At 41.5% G+C, this 15425-nt stretch overlaps 2 protein-coding genes across 17 annotated transcripts in view; one reads left to right on the top strand and one right to left on the bottom strand.

The window, feature by feature from the left end:
• The window catches only part of RBFOX1 (RNA binding fox-1 homolog 1), a 2420635-nt gene that overhangs the window by 1893747 nt on the left and 511463 nt on the right, over nt 1-15425 (bottom strand). The window lies entirely within an intron of this gene.
• The window catches only part of LOC311526856 (uncharacterized protein), a gene marked incomplete at its 3' end in the record, with an annotated part of 147313 nt that overhangs the window by 119810 nt on the left and 12078 nt on the right, over nt 1-15425 (top strand). The window contains exons 3-4 of the mRNA XM_084640328.1: nt 13135-13210; nt 13919-14011. Of these exons, the coding sequence (XP_084496454.1) occupies nt 13135-13210; nt 13919-14011 (169 nt within the window). The remainder of the gene's footprint in view (nt 1-13134; nt 13211-13918; nt 14012-15425) is intronic.

Below are 15425 nucleotides of genomic sequence, written 5' to 3' on the forward strand. Positions count from 1 at the left end.
ATAGCTGGACCAGGTCTGTGGCTATACACAGTCGTGCAGGATGTGAACTGCATGCTGTGTGAAAGTGGTCCAGGCTAGGAGCTACAACAGCAAAGCAGCATGAGGCACCTAAGGTTACAGGGTAGGTGATGATGCAACCCCTCACTGGTCTGGATTGTACCCCAGAATGTGACATCTATACAACACCAAATGGTAACTTTCCCACAATAACACATCACTTTTAAATGTCGCCTACTGAATCTAATTGAGTCTCAGAATTTAACTTTGGCCCTAATCCTGAACTCAGTGGAATTACTCGTCCATGTAAATTTATAAGCATATGCAAGTTTGCTGGATTGAGGCCTTTAATGCCAAGTCTTAGCATAATTCAAGAAGGTCCCTTGAGACCCTGCGAACAGGAAAGAATTTTTAATGAAAATAGCCTTAGATACAGACAGAACTTTCTGGATGAGTATAAAGTTCTGTTTATCTAACAAATGCTATATGTTTTCAATGAAAAACTCAACATTAACACACTGTAATTGGACATCATAATGGAGTATACGCAATGGGTGGGGCACCCAAAGCACAACACTCAATTCTTATTTAAAATTTAATTTAAAAATAAGCAGCAATTCATCCATCCAAATCATGGCTTAATGCCCTGTGAGCCTCTCTCTTACAGTTACTGGGAACATAGAACTGGGAAATCCTTTGTGTCCCTCAGGCTTTGGTATTAGGAAGACTAGCCAGCAATGGGTGCATCAATCCTCATTTAAGTGTGAGTCACTAAAAGCAGCCTACTGTTGATTTAAGATTTACAAGAAAACCAGGTTGTCAAAATGAAACTCTGCTATGAACTGGTCAGTCTCTTAATAAATCTTAGATTTAAAAAAAAGAAAAAAACATTATCAGTAAATTACGTTTATTTGCTAACAAAATATGGATAGTGGGATGATTTCACCTGATATAAACTGGGAATAAGGGACACTGCACCTCCCATATGTGAGGCTCCTACAGAGCCCTGGCTGCATTTTAAAGATGCTCTTTCCGCATGTAATTCCTAAACAAGTATTAACACCATCTATCCTTATTCACCCTTTGACCACACCTATTTGCACTTCCATGTGCCATTAGGGGTGAATCAAGCATGGTAGGTTAAAGTGGGGCATATATTTTGTCTCTCTACATAAGAAAGCCGTTGTAACACGGGGCAATATAGTTATGTTATGTCAGATATTCAGTTCTACATGTTTTGATATTTTGGACACTATCGCACTAAGAATGGGAGGAGCAGGCTTAATGAGGGGGATAAACAGAAAAGAGGAGCTTCTGGGGGAGAGACAGGAAGTTGGTTGCCTAGGATTCTGTTCAAAGGTGCATGGTATCTTTGGACTTAGGGTTAAGTTCACCTTTGAGGATAGGCCAGTGCACGGTTCCATATAGAGGTGAGTTGCATCCTTAGTGAATAAAACAAGTCATGAGTTGTTTCTGAACTGCCTTGTGTCAAATTATTACACATACACCTGATGAGGAGTGTATCACTGTTGATGCCATAGAATGCCCCGAAGTAAATCCAAAGGTCAGGTGGATAACCTTAGTCCTTGATTCTCACTGGCTAAGCAGTGGTATTCACAGATGCCGAGATGCGTTTGTGGCTGTGCATCATGTATAAATCTCCCTGTGCTCTGTCTCTCTCTCTCTTCTTCCCATTGCAAACACACACATAAAAGGACAGGGTTTTACCATTTAAGCATTAGCCAGGCAGCCAAATTCCTGCCTTTAATGTGTGTGGAGTATTTTACTGGCTTCACGTGAGACTCCATCACCTCTCAGGACACATATCAGAGAGCAGAATTAATTTGAAGGTTTACAGATGAGAAGATGACCTAAATCAAGCACCCTACCCAAATGATACATTTAAGAAATGCTCTGCATGTGTGTGAGATGAGGTGAACCATCAACATGGGTGAGAAAGAGTTCAGGTTAGTTCGGCACATTCACTCCATCTGGTCAGTAATTAGTCACATGTCAGCCAGAGAGGATGGGACTGAAGATGGATCAGGTGGTAACTCAACAGACATCCAGGCATTAGAGATAGGCCAAGAGAATTGAGTCTGGAAAGAAGTCACAAGGTGACTGGCTCCTGTGAAGGGGTGAAGCTCCACGGGCTGTTGGAGGCTGGAAGCCTCATAAAGACTTAAGTTGGGTGGGACAGTGCTTGAAACCAGACATGGGGAAATGCAGCTGAACCCTAGGAAAGGGGTAAGCACAAGGCCCGGAGGATATGTTGATTCTTTGGGATTTTGGATGACATCTGGACATTTTGTTACTCCAGAAGGGGTGTGGACGCAACGCTTCTCAGAGGGAGGGCTGAGTGATGCACATAAAGACAACCTATAGAGGGCAATGGAGATTAAAACCCTTCAGCATCACACCCTGACACAAGGGGGCACGCTGGTGCTGAGTATGCATCATTGCTGTATGACACACACAGTTTTAGAAATTTAATTCCAGGAAACAGCAGTAACTTAATGACAAGACAAAATACTGATAATTAAATGATTTTAATAGTGTGTCAAGATGAGCGATAATAGTCTTGAGAAATGGACTGGGTAAATCATCATCCCTCAGGCTTTCTCCACACATTGCCATTCAGGCATGAAGAATGCAATATGCAAACTCCTTAGCCATATATTTAACCTTAACACAAAATTAGCGCTCGCCATATCAAGGGTACTATCTTCAGCAACACATCCATTCTCACCATTCAGGATCAAACGGACTTGAGAGTGGGGTTGAAAAAAAATTACCAAACTTTTGCACGTGGATTTTATTAACCCTGAATTGGCAAGTCGTGTGGGAATTTTGTTTCTGCAGAAATGTTGCCTCTTTCTTTCTTACTATTTTCCCTTTATCGATACTTAATCATCATCTCTGAAGTTATTGAAAGACTGGGGAATGACTGATGTGCAAATATGGTACAGTGAAATATGCATTGCTATAGGTTTGATGTCATGCAGTATCACAATTTGTAACTTTCATGGACCTGTGAGTGATTATAGTATCTTCATACCTGATTTATTTCCAAAGTATACAAGAGGGTCAACTTCAGGATTAAAGTGTTACACACATGATGGTTCAAATTCTGCCACAAGTTACAGAAATTCAGTCCACTCAGTCAACAGTACTGCACACATATATCTAAGAGCATAATATAGCCCACTACGTAGCTGTATTTACTTTATTTAAATGGAAGTAATTAGCCTTGGCCTTCATTTGAATAAATACCATGGCCTACAGTGAATATTAAAATAACTCTCTCTCTCATTGGTAGATGCAAGTGGATATGGTTGGAATTGTAGTGGTGGATGCTGTGGATAATTAAGATCTTATATGTAAGTGCCTTCGTGCCAAAATGCTTTACAAAAAATAGCCCAGATCTTGTAAACACTTACGTACATGGATAACTTTACTTGTGTTATTAAAGTTATATACGTGTGTTTGCAGAATCACAACATACCTAGGTAAAGGACCACAGAAAAGCAGCCAGACCTATGGTCAGAAGGTAGCAACTAATGATACACAGCACACTTCACAATAGTGGGGGATGCAAAAATCTGGCTAAAAACATAAGAGCAAATCTCTGTGTCTGAAACCAAAGTGTCACGGGATCCTTAATGCCCAGGCAGAGCCAACAGGTCCTTGATTTTCCAGGCCCCATCAGGAAGATTTTCCACTAAGTCCAATCCTGTTAATTTTTCCTATTATTTGCTTTTCATTAGTACCTAGACAGATTTGAGACCTCATTGTGATAGGCACTGTGCAAACATGAAATGTGGTCCCTGCCCTGAGGAGTTTTCAGTTTAAAAAAAAACTTAATACCCAGAGTGTGTTTTATTGAAGACAAGCATTCTAAGAATTCAGGCACTTCATGAAAAATCTGGAATTCATCTAGGGGCTGAGCCAAAACCTACTGAGCCAGTGAAAGGTTCCCATTTATTTCATTGGGCTTTGGATTGATTACAATGTTCTAAATGTTTCACTTTGAGATAAAGCCCATTCTTGTGGTTAGGAGACATACAACTAAATTAAATAATAAGAATATGGGACCGGGTAAATCTAGGTTCAATTAGCAGCTCTGCAATGAATTTCCTGGAAGACCTTGGGCAAGTCACTTAAGTCAGGATTTTCCAAGAAGCCTAAGGAAGTTAGGAGTCCAACTTGTGTTGAAATTGAATGAGAGCTGAGTACTGAACTCCCTGAGTTTCCTTTGAACATCTTGGCATTAATCTCTCAGTGTTCCAATATGACAGATGTAAAAGGGGGATTTTACTCCCCCCTCCTACTGTTTGGATCTCTCCCTGCATTAGATCATACACTCTTTGGGATAGCTCATAGCACAGTGGGTCCCTGATGTTGATGGGTGCCTTTGAGTGTTATGAAATATTAATAAGCAACAAGTTACCAAACTGAGACGTCCAATACTCCAGCCCTAACATCTAATTCTAATGGTATTTGCAATGTAGGCTACGTCTGCATGTATGGCAGTGTATGCAATACAGGTACTACCCACACAGCTACACGCCACAGTGAAAGGTAGGCTGTGTCCAAGCTTGTCACTCCTGTATATAGCTACTTGTGTCTGTGAAAGGCTCTGGCAGGAGCAGGTAGTGGGGAAAGGCTTCAGCAGGAGGGAGGCAGCTAGATACTATACTGAAGTGTAGACATGGGAGGCACTGCTTAGGTGTGTAGAGAGTGATGCTGGGTGTATATACTGGGGAATCAGGTGTGTAGGGCTCTACTCTACTCACCTAAGCCAGGCCTCACTGTCTACACTGCTATTTATACCTGTCCTAGCTGGGCATGCAGCCTCTGAACTATACACACCACCGCACGTATAGATGTACTTTTACAGTCCTATGTTAATATGCCCTTTTCAAGACTCCAAGGTCATTCAAGAGCTCTGACATCTTATTATTACTTACTGCCTTTCTGGAGTCAGACTGGCTGAGGTGTGGGTGTCCTGCAGACATGAAATCTATTTTAAAAAGTAAATGTACTTAATGGAGCTGAAATATGCAAATTGCTCTCAAACACAAATGTATTATAGCACTAAAAGTAAAACGATTAATGTGTTGTGTGGGGTAATTGAATTACTTGAGTATAGACTATTTATTGCACAAATGTCAACTTAATTTATGCACAATAATTAATTTAATATGTGTCAAAAGTTGCTACTTGTAGTTATTTCCATTTTCACAAAAGCCACTCTGCCACTTCCCACATTTGTGAAGATTACTTAACACTTCCTTTTTTAAAGTAGTAGCAACACAGTAGTCCATCAGAACTCTGAGCATGTGCAGTAAGTGCCATGCACACAATTATTTTAAATTGTTTTCTCGTCCCATCTAATTTAACAGCTTTGACTTCAACTCCACTTTTTGAACAAAACTTCTTTTCCTTATAAAAATATAGCGTTTTTTGCCAGTAGGATTTCACTCTTATTTGATATGCCCTGTATGTCAGTTTGAAGCATTACTTAGTCTGTTGTAAAATTAATTCTAGATCATAGCATTTTGATGATATAACTCAAAAGCTTTACCTACTGTTGTATAAGGTCATGTACAGGCATTTTCACAACAGAAAATTTAGCAAAATGGGTGGTAGCAGGGCAAGCTTATTATGCTTTAACTCTAATGTCTGGAAAAAGTGACAGGATCATGACAATAGTTTCTAGTAGCACAGTTTGATATTTTTCTATTGAACTATAACTTCGGAGGGTCAAAATCAATTTATTTCTTTTAAATCTGGCAGCGGAGGGAGTGGGAAAACAGATGATCAGATGGTTCCCTGACATCCACCCCATCTGCTCATTAATCCTCATGACAGGAAAAGTGTTGGTAGGACGGCTACTATTGCCAAGCAATGGTGGCATCAATGTATGGGCGCAGGAGGGGAAAGAGAGAGAGTTGTGATTCTAGGTGCAGAAAGAGCAGAAGCATGAAGTGTGTATCAAGGGCAAGATTTTCAACAGCACCGTCATCGTCCATGTGGAATATTTTAAAAGTTTCATTAAGTCAATAACTGGTTGGACTCTACGGGTATGACATTACAAATAAATATGTATTTAAAAATAAATATTAAAACATGTAAGAACAGCCATCCTGGGTTATACCAAAGGTCCCTCTAGTCCAGTATCCTGTCTTCTGACAGGTTTTAGAGTAGCAGGCGTGTTAGTCTGTATCCGCAAAAAGAAAAGGAGTACTTGTGGCACCTTCGAGACTAACAAATTTATTTGAACATAAGCTTTCATGAAGTAAGCTGTACAGCTCACTTCATGAAAGCTTATGTTCAAATAAATTTGTTAGTCTCAAAGGTGCCACAAGTACTCCTTTTCTGTCTTCTGACAGTGGCCAATGCCAGGTGCTTCAGAGGGAATGACCAGAACAGGTAATGATCAAGTGATCCAACCCTTATCGCCCATTCCAAGCTTCTGGCAAACAGGCTAGGGACACTATCCCTGTCCATCTTGGCTAATGGTTTTAATCTTTTGAATAAACACATGTTAAACCTTGTAGCACATATTGAACAATATATATTAAAAGACCAGAGTTCTTCTGAAACTTTAAGTATTTCCATCTGTTCTGAATTGTGGAGGCCTGATTCTCCTCTCTCTGCCACAAGCTTTTATACTCTATATAACAATTGAATTCAGTGGTGTTTCCCTTCACTTCCAGCACACTAGTGTAAGTGTGAAGAGAACTTGTGGTTCAGTTGTTTATAGTTGCTATGTAATTGCAATTTTGAAATATTTGAAATGTTGCACATGCATCGTATTTTGTACATTGCAAATTACATCATGATTAAAATGTTGCAATACTTCTGTTGCCAGCGTAAGTATGCCTGAAGCACATGTGAATACCTTAATTAGAAAACTGTAATTCTTCAGGAGGAGATGGGATGAAACTTAATGAATGGGAAACTTTACTCTTAACTACCCTGATGCCAAATGACAGTCCAAAATCCTCAGGAAGACCCTCTTGGTAATAGCAAGCTGTCAAAATGCATCAGTACCGAAGTCAATAATGATAGAGTCTCCATGCACAGCATGATTAGGCTACTCAGAATGAGTTCAGCTCTACTCTTTGACTAGATACACTACTTTTTTCCTCCATAACACGCTCTTTAATTGGAGGATTGCCAACGTTTGTTTCTGAAAGGATGATGAATTGGCACCGGCATTCTGGCAAGGCTCCCATGCTGCTCTTCAGAGACTATGGGAAGGGGGGTGTCCATATATAAATAATTAACAGGTCAAAGAAAGCAAAACAAATTGCCACTTTTGCTGAAACGTTATTGTCACTTCATTTATCACCTACATCAAATGAATAAGAAATGAATAAGAAACAACACTTCCTGCTACCAAAAAAGCCCCTCGTTCTCTTAGGAACACACCACATGCCTTCAGCCTGCTTCCTGGAGGACTTTTCATTTTCTGGGACAGAAAATTAGCCTCTCTAAATTAGTAAAGGTAAAAACTGTGAAACAATTCCACATGATATCCAAAATAGATGAGGGGAAATTATTTGTGCTCAAGTAGTGTCTGGCCCCAGAGCCCCATGAAGAAGCAGAATTGTCTGGCGATAGAGGCCTAGGTTATAATTCAGAAGTCCTGCATTCATTTCCTGGCTCTTCTACTAACACTGCTGTGTAATCTGGAGCAAGTCACTTCACTTCTGTGTTTTTCCTTCTCCTCCCACCCTTTTCTTGTTTTGCTTATATACTCCTCAATGTCAGCTGGGCTTACTGTAATACAAATACATTACGATAAAAACATGCTGCTGCTAGAAACTTGGCCAGTTCTACACTGGAAAGTATTTGCTGGTACAACTTTTCTGGTATAGCTGTAACAGCAAACCCTCCTTGTGCAGACGCCTCTTATACCAGTTCCTCAAACAAAATAAAATGGCAAAGACTCACACCCCTAACTGACACTATTATATCAGCCAGTGCAGGAGTCCTATAAAAAAGTAGTTCTGGAATAGGGAAGGGAAGTGGGAGGCCCCAGGAGGGAGCTGGAGGAAGCCAGGCAGAGCAGGGGGTGACTCCCTGCACGTTTTGAAATCTCATCACTACAAACAGTCTCTTGAAAAAGCAACTCTGTAAAAGCCTGAATAAGTAGAACTAACAGATGCCAATCTCAGATTGGAGGACTCACCTCAATCATCTATTAGTAGAGGGTACTTGACTGAAGTGAGAATTTCAGTTGCACGTAAATATCTGGGAGATGAACTGAGTAAGCAAAGCTTTGGCAAGCAATGCTTGCTTGAATGGCAAAAGAGGCTAAGCAGTCCTAGTAAGCCAGAAAACCTTCATCATTTTAAACACATAAGAGGCTCTGAAAGTTGGATCCATTTTTTTAAAAAGGCTCTACTACACTGTCTCAAAGATTAATACTAATAATAGAATTCCAAGCATCCATTCTATTCCTATTAGGGAAAAATAAAATGACTAGTGCCAGACACAGTAAAAATATTCTCCTAGAGAATTTGCAGCTGGATCCTGAGGTCTTCAACTATCTCAGACTCTTGAATTCCCTTTTAAATGACTTAGGTTATCAACTCTTTGGGACAAAGGCCATCTTTTCCTAATTTGCATGGACAGTATGTGGACATAACTGGGCTCCAGTCCTTCACTGAGCTACATGCTACCACAGTGCAAATAAGTTGTAGAAATAATAATTATCCAACATAGACGCATAGGGTAATAAGCTTCAGCAAACAGTTCTCTTCTCCCAGTATATTACAGTAGAATCTCCGAGTTAAACACACCTCAGGACTGGAGGTTGTCCATAACGCTGAAATGTTGATTAACTCTGAACAAAATGTTATGGTTTTTCTTTCAAAAGTTTACAACTGAACATTGACTTAATACAGCTTTGAAATTTTACTATTCAGAAGAAAAATGCTGCTTTTAACCATCTTAATTTAAATGAAACAAGCATAGAAACAGTTTCTTTACCTAGTCAAAATCTTTTTGTAAAACTTTCCCTTAATTTTTTAGTCACTTACATTTAATAATTAATTTAATTATACTGTACTATATTTGCTTTCCCCCCCCCTCGTGCTAACTGAGTACTTCTGTTCCAAATAAGGTATATGATTGATTAGTCAGTTTGTAACTCGTGTTCATAACTCTGAGGTTCTACTGTACTCCAGTACTTTGTCCCATTGTCTATGCTCATGAGTGGCCAGATTCTTATATCCTCTGTCCTACTGAATAGTACCTATCACTAATTCTAATTTATTATGCATCCAGTAGAGTACTATTCAACATGAGTAAGCATATTAGCGTGGCTTGTGCTATGGAATAAGTCCTCCAGAAAGTTTACATACACACTTCCTACATACACTCTTTGGTTTCTTGCGATACACTTCCTTCCGGGCTAAAACAAAGAAGCCCAGGACAGGGCAGTCACAGGCTGCAGCTACAGACAGCAGTAGGACAGTTGTTACGTCATTTCTGTTCATAAGAAAGGGTATATCTTGACACAACTCTGCTCCTCAGTAAGATACCTCTGGGACCTAAGCTTTCTCAGCCCAAGAGGCAAGTTCACGGGCATACATTTTATGTGCTGTCACTGATGCCTTAAGTGCTCTAGAATGTGAAAAGGAATAGGCAGAGCCTGATTTAAAGATCTGGATTGCCCACATAGATCATGGCATGCATTCCCCAGTCAGATCTCTCAGGGCAACCTGAAGCAGCTTTCTCCAGAGACCAGATATTGGTCTAGGTTCTGAAAAGAGAATATTGCTCTGGTTTCTTCGACCAGACGCATCAGAGAATTGTTAGCTTTATCCACCCAGGCCAACACAGTGTTGCCTGAAGCTTATTACCTTCTGATGACTGTTGGAATGAAAGAGGAGTTGAGATCAGTCTTGTTCCTGTGGATGAATAAAACACCACCAAAGACTGCCATCACAATTAGCAGCCTTGTTAGCTGTCTCAGCAGAGAATACACATGGTATTATCAATAATTATTATGTGGAATTAAATTCTATTTATGTTCAGAAGCCACTTAAATAAGCCCTTCAGGGGGTGTAATTCAATTCAGCCAAAATTCTAGCAGAAAAGGTAAGTTGCGGTAACCTGAGTGAAAATTTCTATCAGGAGGCTAGGGTGTAAATCTGGGTTTGAAACAACATGTCTGAATCAGAGCATTCCTGAAGCCTTAGAAAGATGGGAATTCCTCTGTGGTAATTCCTTCTATCATCACTTTGGGCTACGATGCCTGTCAGATGCATAAATGTGAGCCATAAGGAGAAGAAATCTATCTCCCATGACCAGACAGTAACTACTTCACTGTGTTTTGTTGTTCTCTTAATTCAAAACAAGACAATGTTTGTGCTCTGCCTCACGCTGCCGGCACTTATCTTTCCTCATAAAATATATTCCATGAGCTTGTGCAGAAATGAGGGGAAAAAAACTGATTCTGTCAGAAGACAGTCTCTGAAACTTCAGTCAAAGTGATAACCCAACAGGACCCTAACTATCACCTCTTGATTTGTTTAAATGTCACCCAGCCTGGGGAAAAACAAATCTCCCCCAAATACCCACTGAACATTTATTGAAGCAAATGTCTTTTGGCAGTACTGTAGTTCCAGTCCACTTGTTATTGAAAAACTGACTTATAGGATCATTGGAGAGTATTAAACAACATCCTGCCATCTACCATTTACCTTCAAATTATCCAGGGATTTTTTTTTCTTTCTTTCTCAGACACAAATGAATGTTGGAGCTGTCACACTCTGCTGAGCAGATCTGGGCTTTTATCAAAACAATCTAACAGGTGCATTTTCCCCCCATCCTGTGAGAAAACATGTCCATGTTTACCTATGTCTGTTTTAAATAAGTTGCCATGGTTGATATCAAAGCAAGCACTGTACCCTCTAGAGCAGGGGTGGGCAAACTTTTTGGCCAGAGGGCCACATCAGGGTGTGAAACTGTATGGAGGGCCGGGAAGGTTGTGCCTCCCCAAACAGCTTGGCCCCCGCCCCCTATCTGCCCCCTGACTGCCCCCCTCAGAACCTCCCCACCCATCCAAGCCCCCTGCCCGCTTTTTGTCCCCTGACCACCCCCTCCCGGGACCCCTGCCCCTAACCACCCCCCGGGATTCCACCCCCATCTAACCCCCCCTCCCTGTCCCCTGACTACCCCCCCAACCTCCACCCCATCCAACCAGCCCCTGTTCCCTGTCCCCTGACTGCCCCTCGGGACCCCCTGCCCCATATCCAACCCCGCCTCTCTTACCATGCCGCTTAGAGCAGCATATCTGACCACCGTACCACCCAGCCGGAGCCAGCCACACTGCCATGCTGCCCTGCATTAGTGCGCAGCCCCTGCCACCCAAAGCGCTGCCTGCATGGTTGTGGGGGAAGGGAGACAGCAGGGGAGGGGCTGAGGGCTAGCCTCCTGGGCCAGGAGCTTAAGGGCTGGGCAGGACTGTCCCGCGGGCCAAGTGTGGCCTGCTGGCCGTAGTTTGCCCACCTCTGCTCTAGAGATAGTAAATATTCCATAAAGCTGGTATTTCAGGCAACATACTAATCATATGTAATCAGTGTCATTAAGAAATTACATTTATCAACAATTACTTTGAAGTGATAGTTCAAGTACCTTATCTACTTCATATATTTTTAAGGCCAGGAAGGACCATTATGATCATCTAGTCTGCATAATGCAAGCCAAAGAACCTCACCCAATAATTTTTGCATCAAGACTATACTTTTTTTCAAATTATAGCATATCTTTTTAAAAGGTATCCAGTCTTTGTGTTTCGTATTCTAAACACAAGGAAATGCCACTGTGATGTCTCAGATATTACACTAAAAAAATGTATTTACTTGTTCGGTAACTGTTGTTCTTCGAAATGTAGGTGCAATTGTGTATTCCACTTAGATGTCTTTGTGTCAATTGCACCTGAGCTAAAGACTTTTGCCCCACAGAAGTACCTGTTGGGGTAGGGTACATCCTAAATGCCTACCTGTGACCGATTCTGAGGCTATATAAGGGTGACAGCACCCTGATCCCTTTCAGTTCCTTTACACCAGAGCAGATGACCTAAGACTCCAATGGAGAGGACACAGAGGGTGGGTCATGGAATATATACTTGCATTCATATCTTGAAGAACAATTACAGAAGAGGTTAATAACCATTTTTTCTTCTTCGAGTGGTTGAAGACATGTGTTCCACTCAAGTGATTCACAAGCAGTACTGTTTGGAGCTAGGTTCAGAGTCTACTTGAACAATGATTGCAGTATCACTTTGCCAGATTTTGCATCCAACCTGGAAACCACTGTGACTTCATAATACTGAGTGAATATATGCACTGAGGACTAAGTTACAGCTCAACAAATATCTAGTATGGGTGCATCCTTCAGGACATCTGCTGGTATAGCCTGGGCCCTCATGGAATGGGCTGAGGAGAGTCTTTATAGGTGTGGAATATTAGCTACTCCATATGCCTTTGTGAAGCAGGAAGTAATCCAGCAAGAGACAGTTTGTGCTGACATTGCCTGGCCTTTCATGTGGTCAGCATAGGATATGAAAAGACGAGAAGAGTGCCTAAGGTCTTTGTCCCATTGAAGTAGAAAGCCAATGCTCTCCTGACATCTAAGATAAAGAGACATTCCTTGTCTCTGCTAGAAGGAGATAAACCAGATATTGTCTGGTTTAAATGAAAGGCTGACACAACTTTAGTTAAAAACTTATGATGTGACTGCAAGGCTACTCTGTCTTTGAAAAACACTGTATAAGAAGGGCCTGCTATTAACAGTTGACATTCAGTACTCTACTGGTCAATAAGGAAGGCAACCTTTCAGCTTAAGTAAGGCCAAGAGCAAGAGGCCATGGACTCAAACGGCAAGCCCATGATCGCTGCCAGGACAGTGGTGACGTCCTGGGGGGTACAAAGTTCTTAACAGTTGGAAAAAGATACATCATTCTCTTGAGAAATCTAACACTCATGGGGTTGGAGAATACTGGTCATCTCCGGACTGGACAGTGTATACCCAAGATCATTTTAAGGTGTACCCTCAGGTACATTTCTTGGTGACATACTGGTGACATTTCTTGTTGTCTCTTGTATTACACAGATTGACAGAGGGAATGCCCAAAGTTCGACCTCAGTATGCTCTTCTTATGGCTATGGGATCCTCGTATGTTGAGGAAGTTGGCTGATTCTGGGTGCCAGGTAAAAGTGTGCAGCTACAGGTGTGACGTCTTCTGTGATGCAAAACTCCCCAAAGATCAATGCTTCTTGACATACTTGTCTGGAGTCAGCCCTCTCTCCTCCCCATGTCTATTTAGATAGTACATTGAGAGGTGGTGTTGGTGAGAATCTGAACCAACAGCCCCTTAATACAAGAGAGGAAAGCTCAGCAACTTTGTGAATTTCCTGGAGCACAAGGATATTGATGTGGAGATTAAACACCTATTCAGACCACACACCCTGGGTTCATGACCCTTCCAAGTAATCACCCCAGACTGTTAGAGAAGCTTCTGTTACAACAGTCACAGTTCGCACAGGGCAAGAGAAGGGAATGTCAATGTCTGCACATAGATTGTCCTAGTTCATCCACCACTTCAGGGAGCATCACACTGTGGGATGGAATCAGACCAATTTGTCAAGATAGTGCTTGCCTTGTCAATAAACTGACTTCAGCCATGACTGGAGAGTGTGTCTGGCCTGCTGGAATATGTATGTATGTATGTACAAAATATAATGAGGCCCTGCAACCTCAGGAAGTCTGAGCCATGATGGTTTGGTGAAACCTGAGACACATGCATAGGTTGTGAATTACTTGAAATCTCTGAGGGACAAAAATGGTCAAACTTAAGTCTCTGAATAGGAATGAGTGTTGACTTCTCCCTGTTCAGAATAATTCCCAGACAATTGACAAGGTGGCTGATAAACCTGACATGGCAAAGACCCTGGTCTTTGGACAACCTCCGAACCAGCCAAGCATCAAGGTAAGAGAAGACATGTATTCTGTTCTTCCTAAAGAAGACTGTGACCACCACCATGCATTTGGTGAACTCAGAAGGGGATGACGACAGTCCCAAGGGTACACTGATAATAGCAGCCCCTTACCACAAATCTGAGGAATTTTCTGTGACTTGATACAACTGCCAAAGGAAAATATATACATATCAAAGGTCAAGAGCAGTATGTCAGTTCTTGAAATTCAGGATGAGAAGGAGATTGACTGTAGGGTGACCATATGGAATCTCACTTGCTTGATGAATATGTTCAGAGAATGCAGGTCCAATGTGACTCAATTCTCCCTTGGACTTGGGAGTGAGAAAATAGGAAAAAATTCAGCCCTTGAAACTGCAATGGAACTTCCTTTATAGCTCCCAGGATGGGCAAATCCAAACTTCTTGTTAAAAGACTTATGAGATGGGTCCCTGAAAAGTTATGGGGAAAGAGAGAGGAGAGTAATGATGGAACAGAATTGGAAGAAGTACTTAGGACCCACTTGTCTGAGGCTAATCCCCTCTCTAGTGCTTAGGATGTGAGAAAATCTGTCCTCAGAAGGAAGGGAGCAAATACGGAGATCACTGCTGATATATCACTGTTCAAAAAGGAGAAGTCAAAAGGGTTGCTTCCCAACGGCAGGTTGAGGGTGAGATGAGTGGTTAGAGTTGGAGTTGAATGACACATGGTGTATTGAAGGCTAAACCCTCAATAAACTGCTGAATATCCAGTGCTATTCCACAATTGCATTTCCATATATGATTGTTGGAGTGAGGTCTTTGTCACTAGTCTACCCTCTGTTAAGAAGGCCTTGAACTCCTCCTTGATGTTGTCTGTGTGGTAGAAAGAGAGCTTGAACCATAAGGCCTTGTATCCAAAGCCTGGTGTGAGGCCTAAGGTCTGAACTAAAGCAGTGGTCAGGTTTTGCTGATATAAAGCAAAGAAGCAAAGTGAGCAAAAGTCAGGCTCTGCTTGCTTGCAAGCTCTCAGAATTTGACAAAAACAGGGCTGATACTGCAAAAACACACATTTCTAAAAGGTGCTAGGCACAGACCACATTTCAGAAAAGTGGTACCAAAGCACCTCAATACCAACATATTTCCTAAAGACAACAGGAACATGTTCACCCATTCTAAAAAGGTAAGGTGAAAATAACTGTGTGATAAATAAACATATATAAGGTGATGGGTGGTAACTGGCTATGTCAGAGGATGTTAACTATGTCAGAGGGCCAGTACGTAACTTGTTTGCATTAATGTATAAAATGAAGTCTCAGAGGGAGTGTCTTTGGCCAGCCTAGGAGGGAATGGAAAGTCATGCCATTCACTGAGCTGCGTCCATTGTCTCAGGCATACATGTCTTAGTATCCTCATAAAGTCTGCCAGGTGCTATTTCTGTGCTTCGTCA

Source organism: Lepidochelys olivacea (assembly GCF_965140295.1).
Source record: "Lepidochelys olivacea isolate rLepOli2 genome assembly, chromosome: 10".
Lineage (NCBI taxonomy): Eukaryota > Metazoa > Chordata > Testudines > Cheloniidae > Lepidochelys > Lepidochelys olivacea.